Source organism: Narcine bancroftii, assembly GCF_036971445.1.
Source record: "Narcine bancroftii isolate sNarBan1 chromosome 12 unlocalized genomic scaffold, sNarBan1.hap1 SUPER_12_unloc_2, whole genome shotgun sequence".
Taxonomy (NCBI): Eukaryota; Metazoa; Chordata; class Chondrichthyes; order Torpediniformes; family Narcinidae; genus Narcine; species Narcine bancroftii.
In genome coordinates, this window is record NW_027211808.1 from 8,165,613 (window position 1) to 8,178,919 (window position 13,307).

General features: G+C 39.8%; 1 protein-coding gene across 10 annotated transcripts in view; it reads right to left on the minus strand.

Moving 5' to 3' along the window:
* LOC138750161 (F-box/LRR-repeat protein 20-like) overlaps positions 1–13,307 on the minus strand; it is a 275,336-nt gene that overhangs the window by 52,811 nt on the left and 209,218 nt on the right. For all 10 annotated transcript variants that reach the window (XR_011349123.1, XM_069912307.1, XM_069912308.1 and 7 more), the window contains one exon: positions 4,117–4,185. Coding sequence is in view for 9 of the 10 variants with exons in the window: in XM_069912307.1 (XP_069768408.1) it covers positions 4,117–4,185 (69 nt within the window). In the remaining variant the exon portion in view is untranslated. The remainder of the gene's footprint in view (positions 1–4,116; positions 4,186–13,307) is intronic.

The window sequence follows — 13,307 nt, forward strand, 5'->3', positions numbered from 1 at the left end:
CGCGCTTCAGCATCCAGTCTGAACCCAGAAGTTGTTGCTCAGAGGGACAGAAAAAGAAGCGGAAAAGACACATCGGCTAAACACTGAAACTTTAACACAACAGTGACACCAAGTGGAATTATATATATTATACAGCCCTAAACATGTCTTTTTCAAAGCCTGCAGTGAAGAGAAAGATTGGTGATGAGCACAGACAATTTCAGGAAAAGTGGGAAGTGCAATATTTCTTTGTTGAGCACAGGGGTATCCCGACGTCTTATTTGCACAGAGAAAGTTGCAGTGCACAAAGAATACAATTTGAAACGTCATTACACAGCTAGACATGCTGAGGAGTATGCAAAATACCAAGGAGATGAGAGAGCCAACTGGGTTGCTAATCTTAAAACATGTCTAGTGAGGGAATAAGATTTCTTTAAGAAAGGAACCAAAGAGAATGATGCAGCATTTGAAGCTAGCTACGTGGTTAGTGAGATGATTGTTAAAGCAGGAAAGCCATTCACAGAAGGTGAATTTGTCAAAAAGTGCATATTACAGGCATATTACATTGTCTGTCCAGAAAAAAAAGGTCAGTTTAGCAACATCAGCCTTTCTGCCAACACCGTGGGAGAGCGCATTTCTGACCTGTCAAGTGACGTTTATGATCAACTGTGTGAGAAAGCAAAATGTTTCAGTGTATACTCAGTTACTCTTGATGAGACCACAGACATCACTGACAATGCCCAGCTCGCAATCTATGTTCCTGGTGTTGATGACAATTTTGAAGTCACAGAGGAGTTGCTCACAGTAATTCCAATGCCAGACCACAGGGATATTGTCTGTCCAGAAAAAAAAGGTCAGTTTAGAAGATATTTTACCAGCTGTGTGATGCCATTGAGAATGCCAGTTTGCCATGGAAGAGGTTTGTTGGAATAACAACCGATGGAGCGCCATCAATGACAGGGAGGAAAAATGGACTGGTGGCACTTGTTAAAAAAAAACTGGAAGAGGAGAGTGTGGAGGAGGCCATTGCTCTGCACTGCATTATCCATTAACAGGCTCTTTGCAGCAAATGCCTGAAGTTTGACAATGCATCAACCAAATCAGATCCAGGAGCTTAAAGCACAGAAGCTTCCGTGCTTTTTTAGAGGAAATGGAGTCAGATTATGGGGATGTGCTCTACTTCCCAAGGTACGTTGGCTCAGCAGGGGAAACATATTGAAGAGATTTTTTGAGTTGAGAGCAGAAGTAAAAGCCTTAATGGAGAAAGATGGGGTTGCTGTTCCCGTGCTAAGTGATCCCAAATGGCTCATGGACTTAGCTTTTCTTGTTGATATTACACATGAGCTTAATGTACTGAACAAGAAGTTACAAGGCCAGGGGCAACTTGTCAGTGCTGCCTATGACAACGTGAGAGCATTCTCTGCAAAACTTAGGTTATGGAAAGCTCGGCTTTCTCAGACAAACCTTTGCCATTTCCCAGCATGCAAGGCACTCATGGATTCAGGCACACCATTCAGTGGTGAGAAGTATGTGGATGTCATTTTGAAGCTACAGGAGGAATTTGATCACAGATTTGCAGACTTCAAGATGCACAAAGTCACATTTCAAATTTTTGCAGACCCCTTCTCCTTTGATGTGCAAGATGCCCCTCCTGTGCTTCAAATGGAGCTCAATGACCTGCAGTGCAACTATGAACTCAAAACCAAGTTCAGGGAGGTGAGTGGAAAAGCAGACAAGCTTGGGCAATTTTTGAGAGAATTGCCCCTGAGCTTTCCCGAATGTTCAAACGGACCATGTGTCTTTTTGGGAGCACATACTTGTGCGAAAAGCTCTTCTCTACCTTGAACTTCAATAAGTCCAAGTACAGGTCCATACTTACTGACGAGCATCTTCAAGCCCTACTGAGGGTCTCAACTGCCTCCTCCCTTAAGCCAAATATGGCTCGGCTATGCGAGAGGAAGCGCTGCCAGATCTCTAGCAGTAAGAAGTAGGCAGAAGAAAATATGTTCTTATCAATTTATGTTCAATGTTCCATTCATGTTCAGATAGTTAAAGGTTAAAGAACTGTTAATACAGACATTTGAATCTGAATAATAATAATTACTTTTCTCCAGTCAGCAACTATATGTGGTTTCTTCAGTCTTCTATATCTGCTGTATTATTATTATTTTCATTTTATTTATTTATTACTGATTGATATTATTTTTTTTTCCTATGAATTGTTAATTTATTTATTTTTTCATCTTATTTTGTGTTAAAAAATAAAAATAAAGACATTTGATAACATTGGAATGTTTTTGTAAGAGCTTTTCTTGTGGAAAACCTGATGCAGCCCAGCCTCACCCAGATTCTACCTCCAACGGCCCCCGGGTAAATTGAGTTTGAGACCCTGCATCAGGGGAATAATATTGCTATTAATAACCATAACTACAGTTAATATAGCAGCTTTAAAACATCAGGAAGTTTCTAAGGTGAATACTGTTATTGCGATGGTAGCACAGGATTGGATAACTGATTTTCAAAAAGCAACACCAAAAAAATCAACATTATTAAAAGATGAAATCAGCATTTAAAGGCTTGTAACTGCAGATCTGACATCTTGCATTTAAAGTTGGATATTACTTGAAACAGTCATTAGAATTGGAAGTTACAAAGTATATGGGGCTTTTGATCTAATCAAAGACCCATACCAATTTCTGAAGATAGCGCAGAAAATAATTTGGACATTTAAAAGGATAGTCAATGCTATTTCAACAGAGTAATATAGTGTGGATCGCCCTTCCAGTGCCGATCAAAATGCCCCATCTACAATAGCCCACCTGCATGCATTTGGCCCATATCCCTCTAAACCAATGCTATCCATGTTCTGTCCATTTTTTTTCCTTAAACAATGTCAAAAAACTTCTGGAAGTCCATTCAAAGTTATTTAGCAATTTTAGCTGGTTTGATAATTGTTTAAGATGTCAACTGTTCCATGTGTAAAACAGACTTCTTGGTCCCAAGTCTCCATCTAATTTCTTCCTGCCGGATATGATGGAAACTTTTCTGCTCCTTCCTCTGATTCGCTGCTCAACTCTTCCTCAGCCCAGAGGATTTTCTTTGGTAACAAACTCAAAGGTAGCAACTCAAAGGTAAAACTCAAAGGAGCGAGATGTGTAGACAAAGAGAAAGACGGGGTAGGGGAAGATCACATTCATCACACGCAGGAGATTATTGTCTCCTTCCCATCAAGATAAATGGGAAGCACTGTCTGTCCCAAACCATCCCCTCCCACCCCCCCCCCCCCCACCCCCTACTCATTGTGTTGGTCAGAGTGCAGCCAAGAGACTTTTAGCTGTGCAGTGAGTGACCACATCACTTTCCCCATTAAGGTAGCCTCATATCATTGACTCAGTGTGGAGCAACCCATTGACGCACGAGCAATTCAATCACCATTTAAATGATAGAGACAGACCCAAGTAGGGCATAGGTTTTTATCATATTCTTGGCACAGAGCTGGCACACAGCCATTGCAGATGTTTTTGTTGGAAGTATAAGTGAGGAAAAGAATATGCATGGTTAATTGGTTTCCAGGACAAAGATCACTATGAAGTGCAGTAGATTAAGAATTGGATATCAAATTAAAAAGTTGAAAACTGACATTTTAGCATATTTTATGGTTGGAACAATTTGTTCAACTTATTTCTTGATTATATTGGACAGAGTTGTGAAACAGTCCAAGAAGGAACATAAATAGCAACTTTTGGATTCCTAGTTAAAAGCTTGTATCAATTCCAGTGTAATAGTGGTGAATTTAGCATTTTTATCAGAAGTATTGCTCTTATAAAATTTTAACATTTGAACTGGCTTGTAATTCATCATGGCTATGAATTAGAAGTTTTACAGTAAGCACTTGCCAGAAATTCAAACATTTTCATTTGTTTATATCAATAAATGTTAAAATTGGAAAACAAAGGTTGCTTTTTCCAAAAACTTAACAGCATATATTTTGCATCAATACAAATAACAAATACTGACACATAAGTCCCTCCTACTTGCTCATAGCTTTCTCAGTGACTTTAATCATTCATCCAAGTTTGTATCAGAAAACGAAGACAACAGGTTATGAGAAGTTTTCAAATTACAAATTATACTTACGCATCTGTGATTTTTGTGCATCCATTCAGATTTAACTGTTCAATATTTCTGCAATTCTGAGCAAAGGTCCTAGAACAATAAAACAGTGTCATACTTTTGAATAAAGCAGTGCAAAATTAAAGAAGAGACTTTCCATCAAATGGATTTTACTGGCAGTGAATTGCTACAATTCCCTGCCCATGACCAACAATGACATGCTTTTATATATCCTTTAACATGGGAACCACATCCATTGGTCCCAAGGAGCTTCACTCGAATTAAAATCCACCATATTCAACACAACAACAAAGCTCAAAACAGTTTTCATCTCAGTAAATGACGGCACCTGAAAACTATATCTGCTAACTCAGATTCTCTCAGAATCACTGAATTCAAGACACAGGAGCAGAAATGTCCCTCACTTAAATCAGGCCAAACAATATCATAGCTGATCCTTTCTTTTCCTGCAACACTGTTGGCATAGCAGTTAGTGCAATTCCTTTACAGTGCAAGCTTTTGGGACCAGACCGGGGTTTGAATTTCACACTGTCTATAAGGAGTTTGTATATTCTGCCATGTCAGCGTGGGATTTCTCCAAGGGCTGCTGTTTCCTCCCACTGTTTAAAATGTATCAGGGGTGTAGGTTAATGAGAGCAAATTTGGTGGTATGTGTCATGATAATGAATATGTATGAGATGTACCGGAAGTCACGTGGTATGAGAGAGAGATAAGAACACAAGCAGGAGAACAAAGGAAACCGGAGAATAAAGCCACTGAGAAGTTTACCTGATAAAACTTGTGTTTAATGTTTTATTAACTTCACATTTCGGGCCACAAATGTGACATTGGCGACGAGGATGAAAGAAGCTTGAAGAAAATTAAAGACTAAACAAGATTACAGAGGATTACAGAGAACTTCAAGGTGATAAGAATGTTCTCTTTGACTCAGTACTTTTGGGGCTGGAATATTTCCTCATGGCTGGTGCAAACTGTGACTTTCTAACACATAGTGGAATTGCTCATTTTGACCCGACTGGTGATGCAAGCATTGTAAGTGTGAAGTGGAAGGCATGGCTGGAAGAATTTGAATCCTACGCCGACAGTCGTGGCCTATTTCTAGATACCGGTACGGTTGAACAAAAAGCGCAGAGAAGGGCGTTACTTCTTTTCACTGCAGGACCCTCAGTTCGGGAAACATTTAAGACACTTTTGAATACTGGAAGAAAGGATGAGTACCAGAAAGCGGTAGATGCATTAAATGCACACTACGTAGTGATACCGAATGCTACATTTCAACGCCATTTGTTTCGGAGAACGAGACAAGAAGATGGCCAGACAATTGCTCAGTACGTGACGAGACTACGCCAGCTAGCTGTTGGATGCAATTACATGCCAGCTGATTTGGACAACCAATTATTGGATCAAGTCGTACAGCACTGTAGATCAGATAAACTCAGAAGATGTCTACTGGAAAGAGGGAGTGAGTTGGAACTCACCGATGCTTTAACCATTGCTGCTGCATTAGAGGTTGTTGAAGGGCAATTTCATACCATGACCCTGAAAGACAACTCAAGCCAGCAAATTAAGAGGCTCTCACATCGCCATAATCAGCCAAGATATACGTCAACACATGACGTGGAGTGTTATCGATGTGGAAACCGAGGTCACTTTGGAAAAGACCCATATTGCCCGGCCAAAAGCAAAGTTTGCAGAAAGTGTGGAGGTAAGGACCACTTTGCAAAGAAGTGCAAAAGCAAGTCCAATGCAGACCAGAAGAGGAAGAGTACAACTTCCAAAGGCAAAGTCTGGGGGAAAGGAAAGTATCCTGGAAAGAAAGATACCATTCGCCAGATACGGTGACGATGATGATACCCAGGAGGAACAGAGTTGTTACCAATTTACGTTGAATGAGATACATCATGAGAAGGTCCCAGTGATCATTGGTGGAGTGACAGTGCAGGTCATTGTAGACTCAGGCCGTGACAGTAATGTGATTGATCGACATTTATGGGAGAAGTTGAAAAGGAAAAAGATCATCTGTACCTCAAAGAAGTGTTCCAAGAAACTGTAACCATACACAGCAACCAAGCCATTGCAGACCATTGGATGTTTTACTGCAACTGTTGAAGCTGGAGATAAGTACACTGAAGCAGAGTTTATGGTCATAGAAGAGAAGGGAGAACCATTGCTGAGTAGAAGCACAGCGCAAGACCTGGCAATACTTCATATTGGAGCTTGTGTCAATTCAATTCAGTCATACGAGGATATGAAGCAAGAATTCCCCGCAATCTTCCAAGGAGTAGGAAAGCTGAAAGGTCGACAATTGAAGCTAGCGGTAGATGAAATGGTCAAACCCAAGGCACAACCAATGCGCCGAACTCCGTTTGGACTTCGTGGGAAAGTTGAAGCCAAAATTAAAGAATTGATCGAACAAGACATTATTGAACCGGTGGAACATTCGACACAATGGGTCAGTCCCATAGTGATTGTGCCCAAACCAAAGGGTGACATAAGACTATGTGTTGACATGAGAATGGCCAATGAAGCTATAATTACAGAAAGACACCCTATACCAACAGTGGTGGAAATACTTCAAGAACTAACTACCAGCAAGGTATTCTCAAAAATTGATCTGAAATGGGGCTATCATCAATTAGAGCTGGATCCAGGTCCCCGAGATGTAACTACATTTGTGACTCACTGTGGATTGTATCGTTACAAGAGACTATCATTTGGAATTAATGCAGCTTCGGAGATCTACCAGTATGAAATCCATCGAGTGATTCAAGGCATTCCTGGAGTTGCCAACATTTCTGACGACATCATAGTCCATGCACCAACGAAGGAAGAGCATGACAAACGGTTGAGGCGTGTACTATCTAGACTACAGGAGGCAGGCCTTACCGTGAATAGAAACAAGTGCCAGTTCGGTGTGTCAGAAATGGACTTCATGGGACACAGACTTACACGGAAAGGACTAAACCCTGCAGAGGCCAAGGTGAAAGCTATTGCAGAGGCACGTGCACCTCAGAACGCAACAGAGGTGAGGAGTTTCCTGGGATTAGTCAATTTTTGTGCAAAGTTCATTCCTAATTTTGCTACAGTGGCAGAACCACTAAGGAAACTAACGAGGAAAGGTGTACCATTTCATTTTGGATCTGAGCAGAAGAAAGCGTTCACAGCGCTGAAGCAAAGCCTGACAGATACAAAAACTCTTGGATATTACGATCCGGCGGCATCAACCAAAGTCATAGCGGATGCCAGCACAGTTGGTTTAGGAGCCGTGTTGGTCCAGATGCATGATGGAGGACCAAGAATCATTGCCTATGCCAGCAGATCGTTATCAGATGTGAAAAGAAGATACTCTCAGACAGAGAAAGAAGCACTCGGACTTGTATGGGCCTGTGAGAGGTTCCATGCATATTTATACGGCATTGAATTTGAACTCATCACAGATCATAAGCCATTAGAGGTGATCTATGCACCTAGATCCAAACCATGTGCCAGAATAGAGAGATGGGTACTCAGACTACAACCCTACAAATATAAAGTAATCCACATAGCAGGGAAAGCAAACATTGCTGATCCGCTGTCCAGATTGGTGAAGGATGGTGGTCCACAATCCAAGTCAGAATTGGGAACAGAAACAGAGAGCTTTGTACACTTCATAGCTATTCAGGCGACACCGAAAGCGGTGACTACGAAGGAAGTCGAGAGAGAATCCGAACGTGATCCAGAACTCATGGAAGTAAGAGAATGCATACAGAGTGGACAATGGGACAAGTGTACTCACAAGGCTTACATCCCCATTAAAGACGAACTTTGTTGCATCAGACAGTGTGTATTAAGAGGATGCAGATTGGTGATACCGCAAAGATTGAGACCGAAGATCGTATCCTTAGCGCATGAAGGACACCTAGGTATTGTTGGTACCAAGCAAAACCTCAGGACCAAGGTATGGTGGCCAGGTTGTGATAAAGACGCAGAGAGATTTGTTAAAACTTGTCACGGATGTCAAATCACAAGTAGGAGTAATCCGCCAGAACCGATCCGGAGTACGCAACTCCCAACAGGACCATGGATCGACGTAGCTGTTGATTTTCTTGGACCTTTACCGACGGGTGAATCAATTATGGTAGTGATAGATTACTACAGCAGATACTATGAGTACGTGGTGTTGAAGTCCACAACCACTGAAAAAACAATACAAGCATTAGCAGAAATATTCGCAAGATATGGATTACCTGTTACATTATACTCTGACAATGGTCCACAATTCATTTCAGAGACATTTGCGGAATACATGAGGACCACAGGTATCCACCATCATAAAGTAACTCCAAAATGGCCGCAAGCCAACGGAGAAGTAGAGAGACAAAATCAGTCCATTGAAAAACGATTGAGGATTGCACACGCAGAAGGACAAAATTGGCGAGAAGCATTGCTATCTTATGTGGCTGTCTATCGAGCAATGCCTCATGCAACCACTGGAAAAAATCCTGCAGAAGCATTTTTTGGTGAAAAATCCGCACAAAAATGCCAGAAATAAAGGAAATCCGAGACGACCAGGAGATGAGGGACCACGATGCTGAAAAGAAAGGTGCAGCAAAGCTGTACACAGATTCGAAACGTGGAGCCAAGTACTCAGACATCATGCCAGGAGATAATGTTCTAGTGAGGCATAAAACTGGTGGCAAGCTAGACACACCTTATTACCATCAACCCTATACTGTCGTATCCAGAAGTGGCAGTATGGTGACAGTCAAATCTCCGATTGGAATCCTGTATAAGAGAAATGTATCAGGTGTAAAAAGATACCAGTCCAGAGATACATCAAGCGAAGAGGTTGAAAGGCCAATACGAGATGATGAAACAGAGAGACCTGATGATGTTCCAGAGGCAGTTACCAGCACTCCTGATGAAGTGACTAGAGCGCCAGAAGCCGAGGCGAGCAGTATTTCCGACTCCAAGAGTGAATAACCGAGAAGCGACGACAATATCACAGGCAGGCCGAAACGAAACCGGAAAGTGCCCAAACGATACGAAGACTTTGTGCCATAGTTTTAATAAGAACTTTGGGACAGTATTTTAATCTTATATCATAAAGTGCATGTATGAGTGCTGTAGGAAGTAAATTTTATGTAGTTGAGTTATAGTATTACCATTAGTTACGATGTTTGTAGGTTTCCGAGGGATATTGGTAAGTGAAGGTAAAGTTTATTTCTGATTAAAGGAGGGATGTCATGATAATGAATATGTATGAGATGTACCGGAAGTCACGTGTAATGAGAGAGAGATAAGAACACAAGCAGGAGAACAAAGGAAATGGGAGAATAAAGCCACTGAGAAGTTTACCTGATAAAACTTGTGTTTAATGTTTTATTAACTTCACATTTCGGGCCACAAATGTGACAGTATGAACTCTTGGGGCAAAATGGCCTGTTACCGTGTTGTACATCTAAATTTAAATTTATCCCTTTAATATCCAAATCTTGGCTCAGTGAATTTCAAATTCTCAAGCTCAGGCCCAAAACGTCAGTAATATATCTTTACTTCCTATGGATGCTGCAAGACTGGCATCTCCATGTTTTTACAGAGAATTGCAGAAAGTTACCACCCTGTAAGCAAAAGAAGCTTTCATCTATCCTTACTGATTGATTGGCCTTTATTATAAAGAAATGATCCTTGATTCTAGATATCCTAGACAAATATCGAATATGTAACAGCCTTATCAAACTCCAGCATAGTTTTGCACATTTCAATGAGATATCCCTCACTTTTCCAAATCTGAGTGGAGGACCAGATTGCTTAATCTTTCATCATACAGCAAACCATCATCTCACAAATGCAGCTGTTGGAACCTTTGTGGTGATATTAGCCAGCATACAATTTGGCTTCTTAATTGCTTATTATTTATGAATGTAAACTTTCAGGTGATTTGGGAATGTTTTAAAAAAATGCTGCCTTTCATTTATTTATATCAAAATAGGAAATTGTCCACAGGTGCAATGTGGAAAAATGAAAACTTACTTAAATTTGATTACATTTCTGAAGTCTCTTTGCATCCTATTTATAGGACACTTTGTTACCTGACTTTGGATCATTTATAAAATTACAATGATATCCAAATCAATGATATAGATTGTGAGCTGGGAGTCAAAACTCATCCCTATGGTTCACTTTCCCAAAACAAAACATTCTTCAAAGTTTCCCAAAACCTATAATAATATCTTCCCTAAGAAGGAATTGCTGGAGAAACTCAGAAGGTCAGGCACCATCCATAGGTGGAAAAGGAATTCCTTCCACAATTCTTTGTTTGCTTAAGATTCGAGGTTTTGTTTCCCATGTTCCTAATCTTGAATAGGCATCTTTTAAAATTTTTTTAAATTTTTCACACTATGAACTATATTAACCAAAATACACACAAACATGTGAATATACACAGTGTCATTTTCTCCCCCTTTTCCCCCTCCCTTCCCTCCCTCCTTCCCATCCCCCTCCCTACCCACTAAACGTTCAACATATACAATACAATAAAACCATTAAACAATGTAATCACACAATGAAAATAAACAAGAAAATTGTGTCTTCTACTTTTACACACTGGGTCAGTTCATTTTGTCTTCTTCTCATTCTATTTTAGGGGTTGGAGGTCCGGAGTAGCCCCTCTCTGTTGCGTCCCATTTATGTTTCCCAAATTTGTTCAAATACTGTGACTTTATTTTTTAAATTACATGTTATTTTCTCCAATGGAATATATTTATTCATTTCTATGTATCATTGCTGTACTCTCAGGCTCTATTCTGATTTCCAAGTTGACATTATACATTGTTTTGCTACAGCTAAGATTATCATATAACCATATAACCATATGGTTACATATGGCACAGAACAGGCCAGTTTGGCCCTACTAGTCCATGCTGGAACAAGTCCCCACGATCCTAGTCCCACTGACCAGCACCTGGTCCATACCCCTCCAATCCTCTCCCCTCCATGTAATTATCCAGTCTTTCCTTAAATGTAAACAACATCCTTGCTTCAACCACCTCTGCCGGCAATTTATTCCACATCCCAACCACCCTTTGTGTGAAGAAATTTGCCCTCATGTACCCCCTATAATTTTCCCCCTGGAATCTCAAACCATAGCCTCTGGTTTGAATATCCCCCACTCTTAATTGAAAAAGCCTATCCACATTGACTCTCTCTGTCCCTTTTAAAATCTTGAACACCTCTATCAAATCCCCCCCTCAATCTTCCACGCTCCAGAGAAAAAAGCCCAAAGCTGCTCAACTTTTCTCTGTAACTCAAACCCTGACATCCTGTCAATATTCTCGTGAACCTTCTCTGCACTCTCTCTATTTTGTTTATATCCTTCCTATAATTCGGTGACCAAAACTGCACAAAGTATTCCACACGTGGCCTCACCAATGCCTTGTACAATTTCATCATAATATCCCAACTCTTGAATTCAATACTCCGATTTATGAAGGCCAACATTCCAAATGTCTTCTTCACCACTCTATCTACCTGAGTATCAACTTTGAGGGTATTATTTACCATAACTCCTAAATCCCTTTGTTGCTCTGCATTCCTCAATTGTCTACCATTCAATGTATATGACCTATTTAGATTTGCCTTTCCAAAATGCAACACTTCACACTTATCCGTATTAAATTTCATCAGCCATTTCTCAGCCCACTCCTCTAGCTTTCCTACATCTCTTTTCAAGCTACGGTAATCTTCCTCACTGTTCACAATACCACCAATCTTTGTATCATCTGAAAACTTACTTATCCAATTTACCATCCCTTCTTCCAGATCGTTAATATATATAACAAATAATAGTGGACCCAGGACTGATCCCTGAGGAACTCCACTGGTCACCAGGCTCCAATTTGACAAACAATTTTCTACCAGTACTCTGTGACACCTCCCATCCAAACATTGCTGAATCCATTTCACTACCTCCTTATTTTTACCTAATGCCTCCACCTTTTTTCCTAACCTCCTGTGGGGAACTTTGTCAAAAGCTTTACTAAAGTCTAAATAAACAACATCCACAGCCTTCACTTCATCAATCTTCACCACTCGAAAAACCCCCTTGAAAAACTCTATAAATATTTTTGCACTTCATCCTGTTTGAGGCCTAATTCTTTACTTCTTATCTTTCTTAGAAGAAAGATCTCAGGATTTTTTGGAATGTTACTTTTTGTGAAATTATTTAGTACCTGATTTCGATCTTCCCAAAACTTTCCCACTTTCTCACATGCCCAAATTGCATGAACTGTTGTTCCCATTTCCTTCTTACAGTGAAAACATCTACCTGATAATGTTGGATCCCATTTATTTAACTTTTGGGGCATGATATATAGACTGCGTACCAATTATATTGTATCATGCATAACCTCATGTTTATTGTATAGTTCTATATTTTATAGTTCCAGAAAATAGCTTTTCCCATTTTTCATTTTTCATCTTTATGTTTAGATCTTGTTCCCACTTTTGTTTAGGTTTACAGCTTATTTAATCGTTCTCTTTCTCTTGCAGCTTGATGTACATGTTTGTTATAAATCTTTTAATTATCCTTGTGTCTGTAATCACATATACAAAGCTGCTTCTTTCTGGTAACCTTAGCCTGCTTCCCAATTTGTCCTTTAAGTAGGTGTTCAGTTGGTGGTTTGCAAACATTGTACTGTGAGTTATATCATATTTGTACTTTATTTGTTCAAATAATAAATTATTTCCCAAAAAACAATTTTCTATTCTTTTGATCCCTTTTCTCTCCCATTCTCTAAAGAAAAGGTTATCTATCGTAAAACTTTGTGCAATTTTGGTAGTTGGTAATTTGTTTTTTTCCTTTCTACGTGAATCTTCTTCCAAATGTTGAGCAGATGGTGAACTTCTATGTTGCACCAGTTTTTCAACTCACTTATAAAGTATATTTTCTGGTACCTTCTCCCCTATTTTATCTAGCTCTAACCTGGTCCAATCTGGTTTTTCCCTTGTTTGATAAAAATCTGATAGGTATCTTAATTATGCTGCTCTATAATAGTTTGGTAACTGTAAGCCCCCTTGTTTGTACCATTCTGTTAATTTATCCTTGGTTTCCCCCCTTTCCATAAGAAATTCCTTATTATTTTCTTTAGTTCATTGAAGAATGAATAATAGGCATCTTAAAGCATTGTTTATTATCAAATGTACTGCAATACAGT